Source organism: Anabrus simplex, chromosome 6, assembly GCF_040414725.1.
Source record: "Anabrus simplex isolate iqAnaSimp1 chromosome 6, ASM4041472v1, whole genome shotgun sequence".
In the NCBI taxonomy this organism is placed as follows: Eukaryota; Metazoa; Arthropoda; class Insecta; order Orthoptera; family Tettigoniidae; genus Anabrus; species Anabrus simplex.
The window spans coordinates 55,810,030-55,835,396 of NC_090270.1; the positions used below are offsets into that span (position 1 = coordinate 55,810,030).

Genomic DNA, 25,367 nt, shown 5'->3' on the forward strand with positions numbered 1-25,367 from the left:
GGAAACGGTGCAATATTTTGTAGAAAAACATCACCAGAATAAGGCTGTAGCAGTACGAGCGATGAATCACTTCAATGACAATGCAATGTCACATTTTTATGAAATCCTCAAATAGAGGCAAAAGCAACAGTCATTGGACATGTTCCTCATTGAAGTTGGACAAAAAGAAAACAATTCCAGTGAGCCAACAGATAGCAGTGATTCCGTTAGTAAAATTCGTGCTACACAGTAACTCTTCTCGTGTCATCTCTGCCTCCCTCACACCAACAATGATTCTATTGTAAGGTAAAGTGCAGTTTAATTTATTTTTAGTTATATTTTGTTTCATGAATGGTATGCGAATATATATTTTTGTGTTGTGGACGAATCATCCGCGTTTTAGTTATTTCTTATGGGAAAACTTGCTTTGATATACGAGCACTTTGGATTACAAGCATGTTGCCGGAACGAATTATGCTCGCAATCCAAGGTTCCACTGTAATTGTTATTCATCTTTTAGCACGTTCCCTCTTTAGGACGTTCTTGTTCTTCGATACCCACAAAAACATCCTAACCAGGTTTGGCTGTATGTCCTTCATCCACTTCTACAACAGACAAGGAATCAACTAACATGTCATCCACACCATCACCCTCACAGCACTAAAGGGATCAATCAGGATACTGAGACATCATCTACAGCACAGCACTATCGGCACTTGAAACCATATACATAATACACTGTTGAGTCAGCTAGCTGGTGATACTTGACCAACCAGGGCATACTGGTGCTTTGCTTAGATAATGTTAATGTTAACATGTTGGCTGCCAAAGCGGTACATTGTACCGCTGAGTGAGTGTCTCATGGGACCACAGCGGTACAAAGTACCGCTGACAGGTTTTGCTATATGATTTTCCCTGCTGGGCCGGTGGACCGCTGAGCTGTTGAATTCGCTATGCTAGCGTCCCACTATGGCCTCGGAGCAAATCCTGGCGTGCATGGTTTCCAAAATATAGTCTTTATTTTTTATTAATCCAACCTCCTTTTATTGGCAATATGTGAGTATTTGTCCAATCAGTTTAGCCATGCGCTTAGCTGTGCTGGGTTAGTTAACTGGCAAACTCAAGAGTTTGGAGATTGGGTTTGAATCCTACTGTTGGGAAACCTGGTTATGGTTTTCTGTGATTTTCCATTTTCACCCCAAGCTTATGCCTACCTAATCAATAGGCCACACTGATTCCTTCCAAATTTTTGCACCCATACCTGAGCTAATTTCTTTGCATATCACAATGAATATAGCATAAACATGAGCTTATTTGCATTTTCTAAATTGACAACATAGCAACATTTTACATTATAATCGAGCATTTGTCAAGGAGTAAATACGAAATCAATATATTTCAAATTTAATTTGGTGAAGAGTTTTCTTGTGTTGCAAAACGTAATAGATCAGTTTGACACACTACTTACCAGAATTCTCATACTGAAGAGCTAGCGTCATTATCTTCCGAGTTCGAGAAGAAAACGGTTTCATTTTTATAACTAACCTCTCCGTTCACTGGTAAAATAACTTAGAAATATCTCGCAAGTATTTCACACACACCCTACTGTAAAACAATGAGTGCCTTGCGATTGTAGTCCTAAGCGCTAATAAACAAATCGTGGCACGCTCTGTTATCTATAATGTGTACTATCAAGCAATGCAAGCTTCTAGTACCGCTAGACTGTACCGCTCTTGCCGTCTAGGCAAAACCATGCAGTGAACTTTCCTGTGGGGTCAAGGCAGTACCTCGGGGTGCTGGGAATATTTATTGTATTTCGTACGTACATTGAACACTTAAGTGAAATATCACTTCGATTTTTGCTTTACTGCTTATTTACTACATACATGAAAGAAAAAATGCTTTGGCCACCAGGACATTTCTGTCCTGGCAGTCAACATTTTAAACCAGTGTTTCTTGACAAGGTGAACAGATTTCGTGTCTTTTGTGTTTTACAATAAAAGTTCAAAGTGAGCAAATTTCTTAACCTAATATTTTCTGCATCACCAGACTTCACTCAACTGCATTTCAACTTATTTATTTTCATCTTGTGCTCCTTCCCCAAGACTCTGTCCATACCATTCAGCAATTCCTCCAGATCTTCTGCAAATTAAAAAAAAATATCATCAGCAAATCTCGGGGTTTTGATTTCCTCTTCTTGGATTGCGATTCCCTTTCCAAATTCTAATTCGATTTCCTTTACCGCCTGTTCTATATAAACATTGAAGAGGAGGGAGGGGACAAACGGCAGCCTTGCCTCACTCCTTTCTGGATTGCTGCTTCTTTTTTGAAGCCCTCCATTCTTACCACTGCAGACTAATATTTATACAGATTGAAGGTAATTCTTCTTTCTCGATATCTGATTCTGATCACATTCAGAATCTCAAATAGGTTGGTCCAATCAACATTATCAAATGTCTTTTCTAGATCTATGAACATCATTATACATAGGCTTGCCCTTAATTCGGTCCTCTAAGATCAGACGTAACATCAGGATTGCTTCACGTGTTCTACATTCCTTCTGAAGCCAAATTCATCTTCTCCAAATTCAGTTCCAACTTATCTTTCCATTCTTCTGTAAATAATGCACATTCAAATTTTGTGAGCATGAGGTTGTAATCTAATAGTGTGGTAGTTTTCACATTTGTCAGCATTGGCTTTCTTGGGAATAGGTACAACATTCTGGCAAAAATCGGATGTCACTTCTCCTGTATCACACATCTTACACACTAAATGGAATAAACTCCCCATGCTTGTTTCTCCTAAGGCAGTCGGTAATTCTGAGGGTATGTCATCAATTCCAGGTGCATTGTTTCTGTTTAGATCTCTCAAAGCTCTGTCAAAATCTGACCTCAAAATTGGATCTCCCACTTCATCAGTATCAACAGCCCCTTCTTGCTCCAGAACTATATCATCTCCTTCGTTACCTTGATACAACTGTTGGATATGTTACTTATTTCCCTAGAAGAAGTTTTCCATCTGACCTCTTAATATTCTTATACCTAGTTTTAATTTCTGCAAAGGTTTCCTTGCCCTTCAGCTTTTTCATTTAGTCCTTGTGCAACATATTCATTGAATCAATCCCTCACACTCTTTCCTTTCAGTTTGTCTACATTCCTTCCTTCCTTTCTTCAGTGGCATTTCATGACCAACAAGTTGTGGTCAGAATTCATGTCTGTTCCTGGGAAAGCCTTGAAATCCTACACCTGGTTTCTGAATCTCTGCCCAAACATAATGTCTATTTGATACCTTCCAGTGTCTCCAGGTCTCGTCACATATACAGCCGTTGTTCGTGGTGTCTGAAACAAGTATTAGCAAAGACCAAATTATGATCGGAGCAGAATTCAACCAGCCGACTTCCTCTTTCATTCCTTTGTCCCAGTCGGAAATCTCATACTGCAGTACCTCCTTGCCCTATCACAGCATTCCAGTCTCCCATCACAATTAGATTCCCATCACCTTTTACATATTGAATTAAATCTTCTGTCTGTTCAAGTATTCTTTTATTTTCTTCATTATCCGCTTAACTAGTAGGCATATAGACCTGCATTATTGTGGTGGCCATTGGCTTGGTGTCTATCTTGACGACAATAATCCTTTTACTATGCTAATCATAGAAGCTTACCCACTACCCTATTTTCTTATTCATTATTAAACCAATTTCTCCATTTCACCCCCGTTTGATTTTGTGTTCTTCAGGGCTGCCAAGAATGGGATTAGAACCCACATCTCCCGGATGCAAAGCTCACAGCGCGCGCCCCTAACCACACAGCCAACTCTCCTGGTACATCTAACTTTAGTCTATCCATTTCCCTTTTCAGATTCTCTAATCTACCACAATGATTCAAACTTTTAACATTCCACACTCCAACTTTCAGAATATCAGTATCCATCTTCCTGATAATTGCTTCCCCTTGTGAACTCCCCACCTAAAGATCCAAATTGGGTAAATATTTTACCTCTGGAATATTTTACCTGGCAGGAAGCCATCATCAATACATCATTCATTCATACAGAGAGAGCTGCATGAGCTTGGGAGTTAATTACAGCTGCAGTTTCCCATTGCTTTCAGCCATGTAGCAGTATCAACACAGCTAAGCCATGTTAAGTATTATTACAAGGCCATATCAGTCAATCATCTAGACTGCCATCCTTGCAAATTCTGAAAGGCTGCTAACTCCCTTTCAATGAACCATTTGTTAGTCTGGTCTCTCGACAGATACCCATAGGATAAGGTTGCACCCACAGCTCAACTATCTGTTTCACTGGGACGCACAAGCCTCCCCACCGTGGTAAGGTCAGATGGTTCACAGGGGAGAAGAAGTATTCTATGGTTTCATATTTTCAGACCAGACATACGCTGAGGCTGTCCCTTCATTCAAATCATGGACTCTACCATACTAGTCCTAGCTCTTTCCTACCCCAGCATCACAGAAAACCTGCCTGTGCTCATACAATGTTAATGAGCTGAGGGAAAAAATGGGCCAACTCTTCTGATGCAATATGCAAACTATCTCTGCTGTATAATCTTTACACTAAGTCCTGGCAGCCAATATACCACTGATGACTGTTCATCATCTAAACTTTAAACCAGCAGCGGCAATTAGAGGGGGGGCACCCCCACTTTGTGAAAAAACATTACATTTTTATTCCATTGTAGCCAGCTGAAACTAGGAATTCTTTTAAAAAACAATTTGTAAAAGCCCTGTTGTCTTATCAGCTAATTCTTTATTTTCTTGAATTAATACAAAATTATTAGCGGAAATACTCACAAAATATTGTTTGTCGAGGCTGACTGATTCGTAGAGCACCACAACAAGTAGTGGAGACTTTGCATGTGCTGTGAGGAAGGGTAGCAGGAGTATATTAATTTTGCCAAGATCATGGACTGAGGTATGATTCACCCGCTTGCCACGCGCATTCATCACTCTGGCAGTCTCTTTAGTGTCTGTTAATTTCTTAGTGTGTAGTCAAATACTAAATGATTTTTAATAGTATAATCACACCACACTTCTATTTAATTGTAAATATCGTTCCATTGGTGAAAGTTTTATTGTATAGTATTGGATCAAAATCTCAAAAAGGTACTATTACCGCACTTGAGTTGGTAGACTGTTAACCTTTACTTCTCTGTCGAAATTTGCTCAGAGAGCATACGAAATAATTACCATGATATAGATGTTGATTCCCTATGGGAATCTGATGGCCAAGCAGGCATCAATTTTTGGTAAGGAGACAAGGTCTCTCATAGTGCATTGGCCTCAAGTAGCCTACACAGTGGCATCCACAGTATGCACTAGCCATGCATCTTGGTGGGTGTGCTAAGTACCAACTGATGAGCCCAACTTAGCACATGGGGATGAAATGCTAGCAACCAGGATTGAGTTAGCTGGAAAATTTATAATGTCCAATAACGGACCATTTATATTGGTAAAATAATTACCACCTTGTAGCTTTCTTCTATGTCCTACAAACCCGGGTACTTTTTGTTGTCTGTACACCCCCCACCCTCTTCTAACTCCCAATTGCCGCTACTGCTTAACCACTTGACGTACTTTGACGGATCTCTCTGTCCTGGCTCTCGACTGCACTCCGGTACAAAGACGGATCTCTCCGTCCGCACGTAGTGTTTATTTCCGTACCCGCTCCAAGCCGGTTTCCTTTGTGAAAGTATTTGATATTAGTAAGGTAACCTCTTGACGGATGGAATCACTGTTTTATTCCATTGATGTATTCAATAAGCACGCCTGTGCAGTTATTCCGCGGAAAGAATAACCTGTATCTTAGCAACCTCATCGTAAGCGAAATCATGGCTGCCTCCATGTTGAGTGACGAAGCAATTACATGGGAAGTTTTAGAAGAGAATGACATTGATATAGAAATAAGCAACGAAGAATTTAGTAGATATGGGAAGTAGTGAAAGTAGTTCGTGTGATAGAAACTTTAGCACTGGTAGGAGTGAACAAAGTGCTGTTTTGCCGTCAAATATGTCTCTGAATTTTAGGCCTACAACTGATGCCGCACCAGCGGCTTCTAGTCATGTTTTACGCGATAGGGTATGGAACTGGGAGCACATAAGTAATACTCCAGAGTATCATTCATGCATCGCAACTGGTGAAATAGTGTTTTCCAAAGGCACCTAAGACAATGCCCGAACGAACTACAAGTTGTGAACGAATTTCTAACAGCAGACTTTTCGGGAACACGTAACCAATGAGGTAAATGCTTATGCAAGTAAATGCCCTGTATCGGCTTCCAAGGGTTTAAATAGGGTAATGTCATTTGGAAAGGAACACTGGTTTCCTGTATCTGTGGATGAAATGAAGGCCAGATTACCTTGAAGTGATAATGTATGATGGAAAAAAGACGTTCAGACCCAATCTTGTTGTTGGCTACAACTATGGAAAGGGTGGTGTTGATTCCCATGACCAGAGACTCGCATCATTCCCCCTTGATGAGGAAGTATGTAAAAGGATACACAAAATATACTTCTGAATTCCAACATCATTCATCCCCTCCTCAACCCTGAAATGAAGCGAGTAGTCTTTGCCACCTTCCGGATCAATTTGGCCGAACAGCTGTTGGCAAGTGTGACCTTGCCTGACTATCCAAAATAAGGCACCCAAGCCCTGGGGATACACCACTGAGACTTCAAGAGAGGCACTGGAGACACTTTCCGACCAAAATACCCCCAACAACGAAGAAGGTTATCCCATCACGGAGATGCAAAGTCTGTGTGACACGGGGTCTGAGGAAGGAATCTTCATTTGAATGCCACCGGTGCAAGGTGGCGATGCACGAATATGACTGTTTTATGATCTACCATATTCATAAAGACTTCACAAAATACATCTGACAGTAGTTTGGATATTTCCTCTCATTACGTTGCTGGAAAGCATGCTTTTTCAGTGTCGATGATAATATCATGTAATGTAATGAAAATAAATGGTACACCAAGGCATAAATAAGTTCAGTTAAATGGTATGTGAATGGGTTAAAAGCTTCTATCCTGAAGGAAACTGCCCGCTGAATTCTTACCATAATCTCTGGTTTTATCTCCAAAGACAGAAGAGTAGCTTGCTGTTCCTCTGTAGCTGAACAGGTAGTAGTAGACTGGAACAGTACTCGAGAATGCAATTCTTCTCATAGCTTGGTCAGCACAATGAAGAAACTCACAGTCGGTATAGAGCTGAAATGACAGAAAATTTAAGAGCATTTTACAATAGGCATCTGAAGAAGATGTGGTAGAAGAAGAAACAGGAAATTATTTTTCCTTTTCTTAAAGCAGTGGTCTTGTTATAATACTACACTAATGTCCAAAAGTTAAGCGTAAGTTACGAGTAAGCAGGGCAACAAGAAATAGACCACAAATTGCATGACATATACACCTACCAACTTACTTGTTCGCTCTGTAGAGGAAAGGAGTGTTCCCTTCTTTGACTGGCGGTGTAACCGCAAGGTAAACACAGCCAGTGCCTGCACCCCATATTCCCTCAGTCGTGTTTGCCCTGTTATAGTGTGCGGAGTGTAGCCTCATGGTAAACGTGACAACATAATGGCACAACACCGCCATTTGCACCCCGTTTTGCAGGGTAGAATACTCGGCCGCCTGAAGCAGGCCAGACACAAAACAAAGTTGTCGTATCCTTGAATGTGCCACAAAGTGTCATTTCCAGGCTTTGGAGACTATTTCGTGACACAGGAGATGTTAGTCGTAGGCCAGTACCAGGTCGACCAAGGGTAACCATCCCACAGCAGGACCGATATCTGGCCTTAACCGCCCGACAAAATTGGAGTGCACCAGCAAGACAATTGTCGGCGGAGCTTGCAACCGTCTCAGGGGTTGCCGTTTCCTAGCAAACTGTGTACCAGAGGCTCTGAACAGTTGCCCGACGTCCAGCGGTTTGCGTCCCGCTCACTCCAGCACAGAGACGGGCCTGTTTACTGTGGAGCTGTCAACGTCGAAACTGGACCATGAATGAATGGAGGCATGTGCTCTTCACAGATGAATCCCACTTCAGTTTGCAGAACGATTCCCGTCGCACATTAATCTGGAGAAAACTGGATAGCCGATACAACCACAGGAACATCGTGGAATGGGACCAGTATGGTGGTGATGGTGTCAAGATGTGAGGCGGCATCATGTTGAATGTGTGTAGCTTGGGAGCACGTTGTGTACAAATCAAATCAACAACAGCAATAATCGTTACATCCATACACAACTGTGAAGGGAAGGAGCCTCTACTCTAGTCAAAAGCCACATAGCATAATTCAATACAGGACGTTATGATTTACCTTCCAACACAAACAGCACAGATTTTATGTGTGCATGCTTTAGAAATCTACATTTTCTGCTCAAATCTCAACTGAGTTAACACAATCTCATATATTGCTTTTCAGCATTGACAAGTGTTTTTATGTTTCATATATATATGGTGACACAAAACTCACACTTGAGAACCTTACATCTTAAAGTGTAATCTATACCTACAATGCAGGCCATTGAATTTTAATACATTTTTCATCTCTATAGTCATCATTAAGTGTTCATAATATTGTCTATTTATCAAGACTTCAGGGACAGAACTAATTGGTTTAAAAATATTAAGGCAAGTTAACACTGGGCAAGAAGATTCTATCACAGTGTACAACTGAAAGTTCAGGAAACAAGGAAGTGCAACCCACAAGCCCAATATTCCATAAGACTAACAAATTGTGATCAATGCACTTGCTCTTTCTGTGTTACCATACATGTTTTACAAAGCTACCACCTAATTTTAGAAAAACTCACGCCTATGAACAATCCAAACTTTTATGAATGTGTTTTTTTATATATGTTATCATGAAAAAACAGTGAATACCAAGCTTTCAATTCAACAATTGCCCCCAATCATGAGAATAATTTGACATGTTATCGTCGTATGACATTCTTTGTTAGTTCTAGTAATGTTTTATGATTGCATGATATGTGATTGTGTGACCAGTTGAAGATGACCTAGAAAGGTCAAAACCGGTCCTGTAGCTTTAATTTAATAACGTAAGTATTGATTAGGTGGAAGTCTTCTTCTCATTGTATTTGTGTATAATATCAATACAGAGATGAAACTTGTAGATTTCGATAGCAGTTCTTTGATAGCTGTCATGGCTGAGAAGCGAAAGAAAGTGCTTTTTACTTTAAAACAAAAGCTTGAATTAATTGAAAAGTTTAAGAAAGGAGAATCAGTAAAGAAATTAACGAATGATGATGGGATTGGTGTTCAGACAGTTAGAAACATTAAAAAGCAGCAGTGTATATTTTTTTGTACATAAATTGTTTTACCAATAATTATCATTGAAAGTAATTTTTATATTGGCCTACTTTATTGATAAAAGTGGTTGTAGAATATGTTAATTGTTTGACATTATTGGATTTTCAAACAGTATTGTACGTTCTGTATTATTAAAAGTTTTGTTGTGCATTAAAATTCACAATATCGCATCATCCGCGTTTCAGTTATCTGTGCGAATATGTCCGGTGATTAGCCCGGATAATCGAGAGTTTGCTGTAATTCAAACAGGAATGTATTCACCATTTCAAACATAATGTAACTCACAAAAAAGACTACAGTAATATGAGAACATGAAACCAACCCTTAACTTACATCAACCACACCTTTCACAGCATTCTCGTCAATGGGACGATCTCCAAAGTAGAACTCTCGTGTGCGTCTGTTGACTTCCTGAACATTTGGTGAAGTCATGCCCCAGTACAGTGATATAGGAGCAACTCTGTCATACTCTTCATTAAAATCTCTCAGCAAGGAAGAGTAATTGTAAAGAACTGTGAAAAGAATAAATGTGTGAATAAACATAAATGAATCACTCACAAAATAGCTAGAATTAAAATTGCAGTGTAATACATGGTTTTAGGAGTCTATGAGTGGTGTAACAGTCAAGTATGAATAGTGAGGGAAGTGCAATGTCAATAAATATTAATAATGTGCGTATGTCTAACCCTTGGTCTTGTTTCTTGGTACAGGGTCAGAGATGAGGCGAGATGAATAACCCCATTTTTTTTAGGTTATCCTTTGATTTACCAACTCCACTTCTCAAATGATTCAGTGCCTTCCAGGTTGTCCATTCCAAATGATGATGATGAAGAAATGAATGAATGATAATAAATGAAATTAGGAAAGGAGGTGAAAAGAATTGCCTATGGCTTATGAATAGGTGAAAGTGAAGTGGAAGTGAAAATCTGAAACCACAGAAAAACAATCTCAGGACAGCCAATGGCTCAAACCCACGCATCTCTCCAATACAGAGCTTGGCATGTGCAGACACACCGTTCGGTAATAAATATTAATAATACTAAACATCATTATCATTGTATGGCATCGGCTACTGCATTGAAGACCACCTCAAGTGATGACCTCCAGCTGACCTGCCTACCAATAAAAATGTTTGACTGTACTGTTATCTAGCAATGAAAGTAGACTTGTAAAAGAATGATACTATGGCTGAGTAAATTTAATTCTCTCTGGTGACAGTGTGTGCCACCAGAGATCTTTACTATGCCAACAACTACGACATGGAGTGCCAAACATTTTTTACTACCTTTAACCTCTTCACTGGGAAGAAAATGAATTATTTAATCACACATAATACCTTGATGTGGATGAGAAAGTAACTAATCTTGCCCATTGTGTGTATATGTGAACATGGGGAATGAACTGTTTTGATGAAATTGTTTTTATTTCATGACTCACACCATACAAATAAGTCAGTCTTTTGTTAGATTTCTTTGAGGTACTGTATACTGCAATGAGACTAATTATGACATTAACACTTGGTTACACGTGCCAGTGGGGAATCGCTGCCAGATAGGAAATGTTGCGATTTCATTAGTTGTGACATGTGGAGCCATGGCACTTTCGGACATCGCGTGTGCACACAATTTGTGCAGGGTGAGAATGTAGTTAGTTCGTTGCAAGATCTCTCTAAGAGTGGATTAATTTTTTTCATTGTTTGGAGCAGGGATTCACCAGCTGCACGTGTAACAGTGCTAGCATTGTTGTATTCTCTACTTTGTTAAGTGTGCATTTATTGTTTCCATTGACAGACAGACTGTCATTTTGAACTTTTAGCACAGTGATTTTGTCCTGTTTTTAATTATAACACACTGCTGCAGTTTTAGACTAAGAGGTCCACAACCTCGCCATAATCACTTATTTCTTGTTACCATCATGTCTTATTTGTTTTCATTCTTTTCTTCATTAGTATTTAACCCTTTTTTAGCACCAATTATGTAAATAACTTTAACCTTTTTTCACTGCAGATGTCCTAAACGAGTTGATTATTACTTCATCTAATGATAGAAATATGTATATGTTGAATTTTTTAATTCCGTCATGTTCTCTTTGTTTTTTTCTTTCCTTCATTATGTTTTAACACATTTTTTAGCATCTATTATGTACACAACTTTAACCCTTTTTTCAACTTTATTTTTACCTCTCTGTGTATGAAGAATCCATTCCTGAAATTTTGCTGATGAGTTTTGATACACTCTCTATAGAACATAGCCAGCAAATGACAGTCAGTCTGGAATGAATCAGCAGAGAGTGAACGCATGCGGTTACAAGATGGTTGCGAGGAGTAAGTATGTCAGATGGCTACGCAGAGGTCAGTGTGGGTTGTTACAATTGAAGTGAACAGCTCTAGCAAGACACTGCTCTGAGAGAGGCCGTGAGGAGAGGAGGAATCTGATATGCCAGAAGACTGTGTGTTCGAGCACAAACTGTGTCAAGGTGAAATCCCATACATAAGTGAACTTGCAAACAACTGTAAGTAGCAGATAGTAAAACAGACTTCCTCTCTGAATAGAAAGAACCCTGATAATCCACCACAATACTTTCAAAGTACAAATGGTCCAAAAATTAGGAGATACCCCACCAAGCTTCCTCTATGATTAAGAAGTCCAATTGGGTATCGGTATGTTGACATGTTTCATTAACCCCCATGTTCCTAGCTGTTAGCTCACAGCTGCTGGTCTGCACTGTGTTAGGGTGCATCACACATTCGCTCAGTAAAGTGTATGATCGGTGCTGTAGTTAAGTAAAGGAATCCCACCTACACAATCCTCTCAATCAGCATTGTTACATGAATATGTAAACATGTTTGGCAGTAATATTTTTCAGGGGGAATGGCAAAATCTTTATTTTCATATTATGGAATACAGTGATTAAAGAAAACACATCTTATAAACAGAATGGTCAGTACTCACCAGCTGCCTTCAATGCACCATCGTCTGAAGTAATTCCATTCATCCAAGGGATGTGGAACTTCTCTCCCAGATTAATCATGAACTCCATTGGATCAGCAATAATGAATGCTTCCTCGCCGTCACCGACAGCTTTCTCAATCACAGGACGGAATGGAATATGTGGATCTACATCCCATTCCTATACAAGAGGACAGATGTATGATGTAAATAAGTGATGATAGTTACATCTTCATCTGCAGGGGTGAAAACAAGATGTTTTATGTTTTTAGGGCCAACGACCTAGATGTTAGGCCCCTTTAAACAAAAAACATCATCATCACATCTAAAGTTTTAAGTGTTAATAACAACTGACTAATAATTATTTATTATTTAGAAAATGATAATACAGAGATACTGAGAGATCACAAGATCGGAATATTGATTAAAAATTCAAATTCAGACTGCAAATCTGCTGGATGGCTTCATTGGATGTGAGATTTTCTATCAAATTGCCCTGTAAATCATTTAAATGCAATATGGTGAACTGTTTGTAACTGTAATCTATTAGTTTCATGGTCCGTATTGATAGTTCAAGTACAAGTATGAAGGATGAGTTCTCCACCTAATCAATATTTTATTTTGCATAGTGTCAATTATTTACATATAGAAACAGTACCGGTTTTGACCCATAAATAGGTCATCTTCAGCTGCTAGAGAACTTACTTAATAGTGACTGTACAGAATAAACACTACTAAAATTAAAATTAAACAAGAATGCCATTAAATAAACATGATACCACTATTCTAAAATTACTTAATGTTAACATATATACATATGGTACAGTTTTGGGGGTTAAGGGTGTTATTTTCAAATATTACATATATTGAGGCTGGAATCGGATACAGTTCTTAGAGTTGATCAAGAATCACTGGTATTCAGAAGTCAGGTTATCTGTGTTAAAGCCACTATTATGTCCAATGGTTTATGAGATCTTTGAAGTGCATTGTTGTGCCGAAAATATTCAGGGGTGTCGTGTTCCTTAGAATAAGTGGTTCAGCGACCAGAATACGGACACATAGCTTATACCCAGTCTATATCACTGCTGAAAAATATGTTAGTAAGTGCCACTATTCTAAAAAATACTTAAAATATATGTACATATGGTACAGTTATGGGGTTGAAGGGTTTTACACTGGCCCCACGATTACCACATATTACAAAAGTTCCGTTTGCTGAGGTTGAAATTGGATACAATTCTTAGGGTTTATGGAGAATCATTGACATACTGGTGTCAGGCTCAGATATCCAATGTTAAATGCCAGTACCATGTCCAACGGTTATACAAGGTGCATTGTTGGGCCGCAAATATGCGGGGACGTCATATTCATTAGAATAAGAGGTTTAATAACCTGTTTACAGATACATAGCTCTTACTCAGTCTATATCAATGATAAAAAACAAGCTAGTTTATATTAGACTTCCTTATTGAGGTTTACGTTGCTGTGCGTGACATACTGAAATCAGTGAAAGCTAGTTGTGGGTGCTCCTCTCTTCATACTTGCGTTCCCTCATGTAAATTTTTAGAAAATCTGAGAAAGCTTTCTCATAAACCATTGGACATAATAGTGGCTTTAACACAGATAACCTGACATCTGAATACCAGTGATTCTTGATCAACTCTAAGAACTGTATCCGATTCCAGCCTCAATATATGTAATATTTGAAAATAACACCCTTAACCCCAAAACTGTACCATATGTATATATGTTAACATTAAGTAATTTTAGAATAGTGGTATCATGTTTATTTAATGGCATTCTTGTTTAATTTTAATTTTAGTAGTGTTTATTCTGTACAGTCACTATTAAGTAAGTTCTCTAGCAGCTGAAGATGACCTATTTACTGGTCGAAACCGGTACTGTTTCTATGTAAATAATTGACACTATGTAAAATAAAGTATTGATTAGATGGAGAACTCATCCTTCATACTTGTGTTTGTAACTGTGTAACTTTTTTGATGATAATAATAAATATCATGAATAAAAATATATAAATAAAATTACTCAAAAACTTAATAAAATTAATAAGGATAATTAACCGAAATGTCCGTAGTATGGGCACCAGAGTTCACCAGAATGGATCCCTCGAATTTAGATAAGAGCATGATAAACTGTATATCCCAGGGCGTGTACATAATGCTGCGTACTGGTACATCTGCTGCAGGCCTTACCTAACCTCCTGAAAACGACTAATTAGGTAGGAACTGCACCTAGGTTCATCAATAACACTGATTCTAAAATAGCTAACTATATTCTTAACAAATTCTGTGCATGAGCACCTCATCAACATACAACATTATACATATAATACACACATAAAATATTGCTGGAAGACTCCATATTTACAACAATAATGAAAATCGTGGGAAAACGAAAGCGAGAACTAAGCTACCATTTGTAGATAGTCCGATGAACAATGTACATGTATGAAGATAAATACCCTTAACTGTCTCTATATCAATTCGACTTACCGATTCTCATAATCGGCAGTTATCACATCACACAGATACTGTACCTTGTACTACTGTGTTCACATATTTTTAACACTTGTTGTAAAGATATATACACACGTTTGTCGATCCTCAACATAAATTTATGGAAAGTCTGAGATAGCTTTCACCAACATATAATGCTAGGCCGCCACAAGTGCTACCATACTTAATGCGCAAGCACTCTCCACAATCAGTCACTTTCCACGAACAGAACAAGACTACGCTCCACGAACGTTTGAAGTCCAGTCCATTGCAGCCGTGTCACTCCAGTACCGTGTATCAGCACCACTTCCTTCCCGTACAGTGCGTCAGTTGTAGTTGTAGTTATCTTCCTTCTCGTTCCTTTACAATCACCTCTACAATCACCCGTACAATGTTTTTCATAATGTCTCTGGTTGCCGCCGTATGATCAACCTTTATAGACATCAACATCCCCCTCCTCTCAGATGATACCTCTGGATTGGTGCTTGCCAGCCAATCATGGGTGGTCCTTTTCTCAAGCCCAAGCCCTGAACTACTTCTTCCTCCCAAGACAATAACAAACTCTGGGGTATATTCCATGAGTCACCAAATTTTCCTAATACAACAACAAGCTCATCTCATCAGGCTGGGATATATACATGACGCATGAATTTCCCGACACAAGTACATCACAACAAACACTGGGGTAGCCATATGACTCATTCAAATTACCAGAGTTATTAAAGCAATGTTTTCCCACTCATGCAAAACAAATTACTCATACCTACATATGTGGATATCTTCCAGCTTACCAATATAAATGGCAAAATATACAAATGAAATAATAATAATAATAATAATAATAATAATAATAATAATAATAATAATAATAATAATAAAAATCAAATACTGACAATATATCTCTAACTTCTACATATAATTCTGGGGTGTGATATATGTACTATCACAACTGCTCGCGACAGTCACAGTTCGATGAAGTCCGCCATCTCCATTTGGTAAGTGAAGCCTCGCATTCTCCACTGACAAATGTAGGCTATGTGCTGGCATTGCGTTTCACCTTCCCCCTTCCTACCATCATATATCACGTCATTCATTTCATCTCATTAACTTCTCTGATGAGGTTGACGTCAGGACATTTCACTTTATACCTGACCCTGTAGAGGAACAGGACAGGTGTTGGGTGGACATACATTTTGCTGCTTGACTGTGCTTAAAAATCTGGGTTTTAATAATAATTGTTATTACAGTATTTACATACCCCACCAACTACTTTTACAGTTCTTCAAGATGCCAAAGTGCTGACAATTTAGTTCTACAAGATTTCTTTTATGTGTCAAGTAAATCTACCGAAGCTGGCATATTCAAGCACCTTCAGATATCATCGGACTATGTCTTGTTTAAACCCACCAGTTTGGACTCAGTAAGCACCTTCACGTATGAGCCACTTAGCCCAACAAGGCGAGATTAAAGCAAATAGATCTATTTTGCAAAAAATCATGACAAGTTGTTCCCCTTTGAAAGAGAGTGCATAAATTAATGCAAGAAGATCATGCCTCTACATATATGCAAAGCAACCACAGGACCTCAAAAAATGTCAGACTTCTCACCTCATCTTTCTGGTTAAACACTCAGACACCATGTTTTCCTGACATAAACAGTTCTATATTTAAAAGGCCCATGGAGGCTCCTAATTTTCACCTCTCACGACTCTACCCTTATCTGGAATTTAAATTACTATTACAATTAATTTTTCTAAACATATGTTTCGGCCTCAAAGGACCACAGTTAAAATTTGTCAGCCTTTCTGGATTTCCAATATTCCACCTTGATAGAGAATGTAGTTCTTCACTTCAATGACCACAATGCAATAAGTAAGATTCTATTAGAATAAAATTTATTGTAGCCACCTATTCAATACAACTCACCGTTTGTGGTGATTAAATTCTAAGTATACACTACACAGGTACATGTTTCGCCCTGTTTTTGCGCATCTTCAGCCTATCACCACAAACGGTGTATTGTATTGAATACGTGGCTACAATAAATTTTATTCTAATAGAATCTTACTTATTGTTTCTTCAATACAGAACAAACATGAGATTAGTTACTTGTGACCACACAATGCACTCCTTCCAGAAAATCCTTTATCCCATGTACCCACATTTTTTACTTGCTTTTTTTCTTGAACTAGTGTCTCAGAGGCAGCAATGGTGGATTCTGATTATCAGTCACCAGCAGGTGTACTTACCATGAACAATTTATCCTGTGTTATGATGTCTTCTACTTTCTGTTTCCTGAGACAGTCAATGAGATCAGCACTTTCAGTGGGACAGCCCAGTGCCTTAGCTAATGTGTGAGCATGGTGAACTGTCGACCCAGCTCTGGACCATGGGCATAATGCTGTACCACTCTGGGAGATGGCTTTATGGAACAGACCTGTGTAAGAAGTTAGTTCTGTATTACCTATGAAGAATACCTTCCCTTAAAACAGCTGTTATTCTAAGGCACAAGCTGAAATGTGACAATTTTGCCAAGTTAAAAAAAGTAGTCCAATTCTAACATGATGAATAGAGAGCACTGTGGTACTGACAAGTAATTTCATAGGAATGTTGTAATTACTTGAAATATGTATCCACAGATATTCAATTAGACATTAAAGAGGTTGATGGGCCTCTTGTGTGTTAGTTATTGTAGCAAAATAGGTTAATATACCAACCCAGAGAATAAGGATTTGAGTTTGAGTGAGAAAGCAGCAATTTTTTTTTCCCTTCCTAAGAACAGATTAGCTGGGGGTTTATAAATTACTCATCTTCATCCAATGAAATGTGAAAAAAAAAAATTCAAATGGCTAATTGTCACAGTTGAAAGTGATTATCATCATAGGTAATAAATTTCATATTGATCCATACTGAAGAGCAATACAGTGAAAAACAAAAGCTAAAGGTTTCCACCTGTTCAATACTATTTGTGTAACCTTAAAATAACAACAAACATATATACTGTATGTCACTTTTTTAAGATTACAACAAATAGTATTGAATAGGTGGAAACCTTTACCTTTCCTCTAATGATTATTATACATAGAAATTACTTGGTGAATTTGCAATATTTAAACACACAAAGAAGTTGCAGACATTCTTCATTTAAAAGAAAATCTTTCTCGTATTAACTTAGGCGGAAATGCTGAGCAGGGAAAAAAACCTCTAACATCCACAGTCCATGAAATCCTTCATTTCAATCTTTACAATATGTAGTGGAAAGGGTACAAGCAAGTGTACAAATAAAATTCATTAGGCTCCCTTTTCCTCAGTATCTGGCTTGTTCTCCATCCTCCATAAGGTCTCTTTTCTTCATTTAAAAAGCTTGATTCACACGTCATTTTCAAAATCAATATTACAGTAGGACCACAATTAATCTGGCAGAGGCCTCATAGTCTGGCACGCATCAGAAATAGCTTTTTCCCCGTGTTTTGAGGGATTTAGCACTTGGCACAGTTGACAGTACATTCGGATGACTTGGGGAGATTTCGGAACCGTTCGGCATTTCGTCAGTCACTACTGTCTGCCTCACTGTGCGAGTATGCTATCGGCAGCATCACCCAGTCGCCATCTTGGCTTCATTATTGTATCACTACAATTCTTCGTTCACCATTTTTTTTAAATAGTTATTTAATAAATTTATTGTACTGTGTCAAAGTTTGGCTGTGTGTACAATTGTCAAATATACTACAGCACAGTGAAAAGTTTGTATGTACAGTGAATATGTTTTCTAAACTGAACATCTCATGTGCTGAGTCTTCACAAGCCTTAAACACCTTCGTGAAATTTGCAGAAAGGAGCCAGCAATACAACATTTCTGATATTATGCATCTCCACATTATACTTTTTTTTTTTTAATAACCTCAATCCAAGAAACAGTTAAATATCCCTACAATGTTTCAGGGGGCTCAGAAGAAAATTCAAGCTATCCCATTAGTCCGACATGTTCCACATCCTCAACATCATCAGACACCTATGCTAGACCTATAAACAATGATTCAGTTTGAACTGTACCAAATTCTTTGTACAATTTTTATTTTATTAAAATTAACTTGTTCTTGTCTTTTTCAAAGCCATGATCCTTTTTAATTTTATAATAGGTGTACAACAATTATTTATATTGAACTTTCCTAAACTTTGAAACTTAAACTGTTTTAACTGTACAGTACAGTATTTGATTTTTAATTCAATTTTGTTCTTACAGTACTGCATACTTTTAATCTTTTTGTACTGCAATATCTTCCGTTGTGTTTAATAAATAACAATTACAGTATTTAATTTTTTTAACATGCTACACAGCGGCCTCCAGAGTGTGCACTAGCCATGCGCCTTAGTTGGTGCGCTATTTACCAACTGATGAGCCCAAATTAGCACACTGGGGTGAAACACTGACAACCAGGAATGAGTTAGTTAGGAAATTTATAATGTCCCATAACAGACGAACTATATTGCTATTATAAATTTACTCATTCGGGACAAATACAGGGTGTGCACAAATGATTCGAGCGGTTTTGTCAATTATTTCTAGCCATATTATTAGAGATATGGTGATGGTGTTTGATGTTGTAAGGCAAGTATCCCTCAAGTTTTGTCTGAATAGCCCTCCATACATTATGCTTCCCCCAAACCCCATGAGAGCGCAACAGTTGCAACATCCGACAGACATGATGCGTCTTCTACCGCAAAGATGGCGACTAACAATGAAAAAGCGTATGCTGTTCTGGAATTTCATTCCAGCCAATCTGTGACAACCGTGCGACGAAACTTTGTTCTAAAGTATCGGAAAGATCCACCCAGTGCCAACTCCATTCGCCGATGGTGTCTACAGTTCACAACCACGGGATGTCTGTGCAAGGGAAAATCAACAGGCTGGCCTAGCGAGCCTGAAGAAACGGTTGAGCGTGTGCGATGCAGTTTTGAATGTAGCCGGCAAAAGTCAACTCATCGAGCGAGCAGGGAAATTAACATGCCTCGTTCGACTGTTTGGAAAGTCGTAAGGAAAAGATTGCAGTTGCGCCCTTACCACTTGCATCTGCTCCAAGCATTGTCGCCGGCTGACAAAGTGAACTGTTTTGTGTTTTGTACAAGTTTTCAGGATCGTATGGAAGATGATGCATTTTGTGACAAACCTGTCTTCAGTGATAAGGCAGCATTTTTTCTGAGTGGTAAAGTTAACAGGCACAATATACGAATTTGGGGGACTGAAAATCCCAGTACCTGTGTGCAGTATGTTCGTGACTCTCCCAAGCTCAATGTTTTCTGTGCCATCTCGAAATTTAAAGTTAACAGTTCCTTCTTCTTCTTCACTGAAAAATCCATTACAGGACACATCTACCTGGATATGCTGGAGAATTGGCTCATGCCACAGTTGGACACCGATAGCATGAACTTCATCTACCAACAGAATGGTGCTCCACCTCATTTCAATGTTGATGTTAGTGATTTTCTGAAGAGCAGACTTCCAGAAAGATGGATCGGTTGTATTGGGAATGAAGATCACGCCCTCATGTCACGGCCTCCTCGCTTTCCTGACTTCACCCCTTGCGACTTCTTCGTGTGGGGTTATATGAAAGATGCAGTTTTTATGCCACCATTACCGGCTGATCTAACAGAAGTGTGGGCCCACATCATCAACACCTTTGGTCAAATCGACAGCAACATGCTACGTCGGGTGTGGGACAAACTTGACTATAGAGTTGGTGTGTGTATAGTCACTCATGGAGCACATATCGAGCACTTGTAGGCTCATAAAATAACATTGTGAGTTTTTCTGTCTGTCTATATAATTGTGTAATGTTACAACAAATAATAAAAAGCAGGAATTTTTTGAAATTGCTCAAATTTCAGGTTCCCTATGGGAATCAACATCTATATCATATTTAATTTTTTACGTTAAAACTGCAATTTTCATTTATATCCCCTTGTTTAAACCAAGTTTTTAAAAATTGGCATGCTGGATTATTGCGGTCCTACCGTATTACAAAATTCCACGATTAAAAATCAAATTTGTATAAGAACCAAAATAGCACTTTATCAGGCCTACTTCTTACCAATAACAGCCTTGAAACTTGCATCATGAATAGTAGAGATAAAAGCAGGCCTCAAACTGCAGAATAAAGGTCCTAAGGTCACTGCTCCAGAAAACGAGATGAGAGAAGATCCAAAATAAAATGATCCATTAAGAAATCCAAGTGAAACAGACTCTCAATGAAATCGGTACTACATCAAGGTTTGGACAGGTAAAGAGAAGGACCAAAACAGAGTAAATAGCAAGAGACCTAAAGACTGACCAGGGAAATGAAGAATTGTTCAAATAAAACAAACATGGAAAGAAGAGAAGTGGAATGGTGAAAAGTCCAAGAGGAGCAAATGCACTTGAAAATGAGTAAATGTTCCTGTTGTGTACCACCGTCAACTGGTCAGCTGTTCATATTTCAACATAACTTCAGCTGCCGTATTCTGATTAATAAATTCCACAAGAGTCTACTCTGATGCCAAACATCTGGAATGTGGGTTAGGATATTCTTATCTGAACTTAATTTAGGCAGAAACAAGCTTGTTGGGGGCTGAGCAGAAGAAGAAGACCAACAACAAACACCACCACCACCACCACCACCACCACCACCACCACCAATAATAATAATAATAATAATAATAATAATAATAATAATAATAATAATAATAATAATAATAATAATAATAATAATAATAATAATAATAATAATAACATACATACATACATTATAGACTGTCATGCCTTTCAGCGTTCAGTCTGCAAGCCTCTGAGAATTTACTAAACGTCGCCACAATCCTCGATTTGCAACTAGTGTTGTGGCCTCATTTAGTTCTATACCTCTTATCTTTAAATCGTTAGAAACGGAGTCTAACCATCGTCGTCTTGGTCTCCCTCTACTTCTCTTACCCTCCATAACAGAATCCATTATTCTCCTAGGTAACCTATCCTCCTCCATTCGCCTCACATGACCCCACCACCGAAGCCGGTTTATGCGTACAGATTTATCCATCGAGTTCATTCCTAAATTAGCCTTTATCTCCTCATTCCGAGTACCCTCCTGCCATTGTTCCCACCTGTTTGTACCAGCAATCATTCTCGCTACTTTCATGTCTGTTACTTCTAACTTATGAATAAGATATCCTGAGTCTACCCAGCTTTCGCTCCCGTAAAGCAAAGTTGGTCTGAAAACAGACCGATGTAAAGATAGTTTCATCTGGGAGCTGACTTCCTTCTTACAGAATACTGCTGATCGCAACTGCGAGCTCACTGCATTAGCTTTACTACACCTTGATTCAATCTCACTTACTATATTACCATCCTGGGAGAACACACAACCTAAATACTTGAAATTATCGACCTGTTCTAGCTTTGTATCACCAATCTGACATTCATTTCTGTTGAATTTTTTTAGTAGGTTATTATTTATCACTACAAATAATGTCTTGCAAAATACTCCATCATTCAGTTTCAAACTTTATTTCATCAAATCATTGTCATGCATTTACTCCCTAATACACAAAAAGATGATCAAGCAACACTTCCCATCTCCTTGCTGCTGAACAGAGTTATTGCCTACAGCATTTCCCCTCACCCATCTACATAGCAGCCAATACCGGAGCAAGGACACTGGCTTCAGACCAAACAATGACAATGGAGATAACACATGATTAGCAGCTTTGATCGATCAATCGATCAATCAATCAATCAATCAATCAATCAATCAATCAATCAATCAATCCTGATCTGCATTTAAGGCAGTCACCTAGGTGGCAGATTCCCCATCTGTTGTTTTCCTAGCCTTTTCTTAAATGATTTCAAAGAAATTGGAAATTTATTGAACATCTCCCTTGGTAAGTTATTTCAGTTCCTAACTCCTCTTCCTATAAATTAATATTTGCCCTAATTTGTCCTCTTGAATTCCAAATTTATCTTCATATTGTGGTTTTTCCTACTTTTAAAGACGCCACTCAAACTTATTCGTCTACTAATGTCATTCCACGCCATCTCTCCGCTGACAGCTTGGAACATACCACTTAATTGGAATAATAACAATAAGTTAAATTATAAATTTATAAGTATAAGTACGTATTGTATTGATTAGGTGGTCAAATTAATAAATTAATGTATTGTTATTATTCTAATCAAATATCATCAATACGGATCAAAAATGATATTTATCACGTGTAACATACCACTTAGTCGAGCAGCTCGTCTTCTTTCTCCCGATTCTTCCCAGCCCAAACTTTGCAACATTTTTGTAACGCTACTCTTTTGTCGGAAATCACCCAGAACAAATTGAGCTGCTTTTCTTTGGATTTTTTTCCAGTTCTTGAATCAGGTAATCCTAGTGAGGGTCCCATACACTGGAACCATACTCTAATTGGGGTCTTACCAGAGACTTATATGCCCTCTCCTTTACATCCTTACTACAACCCCTAAACACCCTCATAACCATGTGCAGAGATCTGTACCCTTTATTTACAATCCCATTTATGTGATTACCCCAATGAAATCTTTCCTTATATGAAGATCTCGATACTTACAATGATCCCCAAAAGGAACTTTCACCCCATCAATGCAGTAATTAAAACTGAGAGGACTTTTCCTATTTGTGAAACTCACAACCTGACTTTTAACCCCGTTTATCAACATACCATTGCCTGCTGTCCATCTCACAACATTATCGAGATGACGTTTCAGTTTATTACCCTATACAGAATAACATCATCTGCAAAAAGCCTTACCTCTGATTCCAGTTATTTACTCATATCATTTATATATATAAGAAAACATAAAGTCTCAATAATACTGCCCTGAGGAATTCCCCTCTTATATATTACAGGGTCAGATAAAGCTTCACCTACTCTAATTCTCTGAGATCTATTTTCTAAAAATATAGCAACCCATTCAATCACTCTTTTGTCTAGTCCAATTGCACTCATTTTTGCCTGTAGTCTCCCATGATCCACCCTATCAAATACTTTAGACAGGTCAATCGCAATACAGTCCATCTGACCTGAATCCAAGAGAACTGCCATATCTTGCTGGAATCCTACAAGATGAGCTTCAGTGGAATAATCTTTCTCTAAATGGCGGATAGTGTATAGTCACGAAATACTAGGCTCGTGGTTTGTGCGGCATTAGGAGGTGAATTTTAGCAGTTTGACAGTCGCAAGTGTGATACATTACTCGAACTAGTACAGTTATTCACGTCAGTGTGTTCGTGAAGTGTTCAGTGAAATCTGAAGCAAAATATCTACAAAAACAACCATGCCTCCCAAAGTTAAAGAGGTGCCAATGGAAGCCATTGTGAAGCAAGCAGTGCAGGAAGCGCTGAGCAGTAAGGAGACTCTCAACACGCTTCCCATAAGGGAATTAAAAAGAGAGCTGCAAATTAAAACAGACAGTTTAGAGCAGTACCAAAGAAGACAGTGCTTGCATGTATTTGGTGTGGAAGAAACTGCAGGAGAAAACACGGACACTATTGTCATTGATATTGCTCGTGAAATTGGGGTGGAACTCTCAGTGGACGAAATAGACAGATCGCATAGGGTTGGGAAAAGTCAAACTGGCCGTCCAAGACCCATAATTGTGAAGTTTGTTTCGTACCGGAAAAGAAATGCGATGTTTATAAACAAAAAGAAACTCAAGGGCACAAATAAAACAATTAGAGAGGACCTAACCCCAGAGAGACTGCGGCTTCTACAGGATGCTATAAGCAAGTTCAGTGTGCAGAACGTGTGGTCGAAGGATGGCATAATTTATGTTAAGCAGGGAACTCGTAAAATACCTGTGTCAAACCGCGAAGATCTCGATCGCATTCGCTAACCATGAGCCGACATTCTGTAAACTAAATACTGCTGTATAGAACTTTAATCAGAATTTCAACTGTAGCTATAGCCTACATTTTTATCATTAATTTCAATTTTTAGTTTCTTAATTTTATCTAGTGTAGTTTTTTCTTTTATATATACAGTTAAATTTTAAGTTGGCAGCAACAAGTAACCAGGAAACAAATGCCTCTAGTTTCAGCCTCTCCAACCCACAGTCCCAAGCAGGTCACTACCTGGGTTTCTCAGCCCCCACCCTAAGTACCGCTAATCACCTTCAAGACATTCTTTCGCCTTACCCTACCTCCTTACAAATAGCTCATGTAAACACTCAGAGCATTCTCCCACATTTCCCGGAATTCTCTGAAATATTCTCAACCTGCAACCTACATGCCGTACTATTCTCCGAGTCGTGGTTGCGTCAGTCTATCCCTTCATCTCTTGTTAGTATGAATGGTTATTCATTAGTTAGGAATGACAGGAGCGGTAAGCTCGGTGGAGGAGTCGGTATGTATATACGGGATGATGGGAAATATAAGGTGATATTAAAATCCCCCAGTGAGTTCTCCAATAGCCCTGAATTCTTGTTCGTTGAGCTCATAGTTCGTGGGACGAAGTGCTTGCTTGGTGTGGTGTATTGTCCACCGAAGACTGGTAACATTACAAATCTAGAGGAAGTCCTACATGATCTAA

General features: G+C 38.5%; 1 protein-coding gene across 1 annotated transcript in view; it reads right to left on the bottom strand.

Moving 5' to 3' along the window:
* Nucleotides 1-25,367, bottom strand: part of LOC136876089 (esterase E4) — a 147,289-nt gene that overhangs the window by 18,258 nt on the left and 103,664 nt on the right. Inside the window, exons 5-8 of the mRNA XM_067149744.2 lie at nt 17,039-17,226; nt 12,278-12,455; nt 9,660-9,838; nt 7,057-7,207 (exon numbers count right to left, since the gene is read on the bottom strand). Coding sequence (XP_067005845.2) covers nt 7,057-7,207; nt 9,660-9,838; nt 12,278-12,455; nt 17,039-17,226 — 696 coding nt within the window. The remainder of the gene's footprint in view (nt 1-7,056; nt 7,208-9,659; nt 9,839-12,277; nt 12,456-17,038; nt 17,227-25,367) is intronic.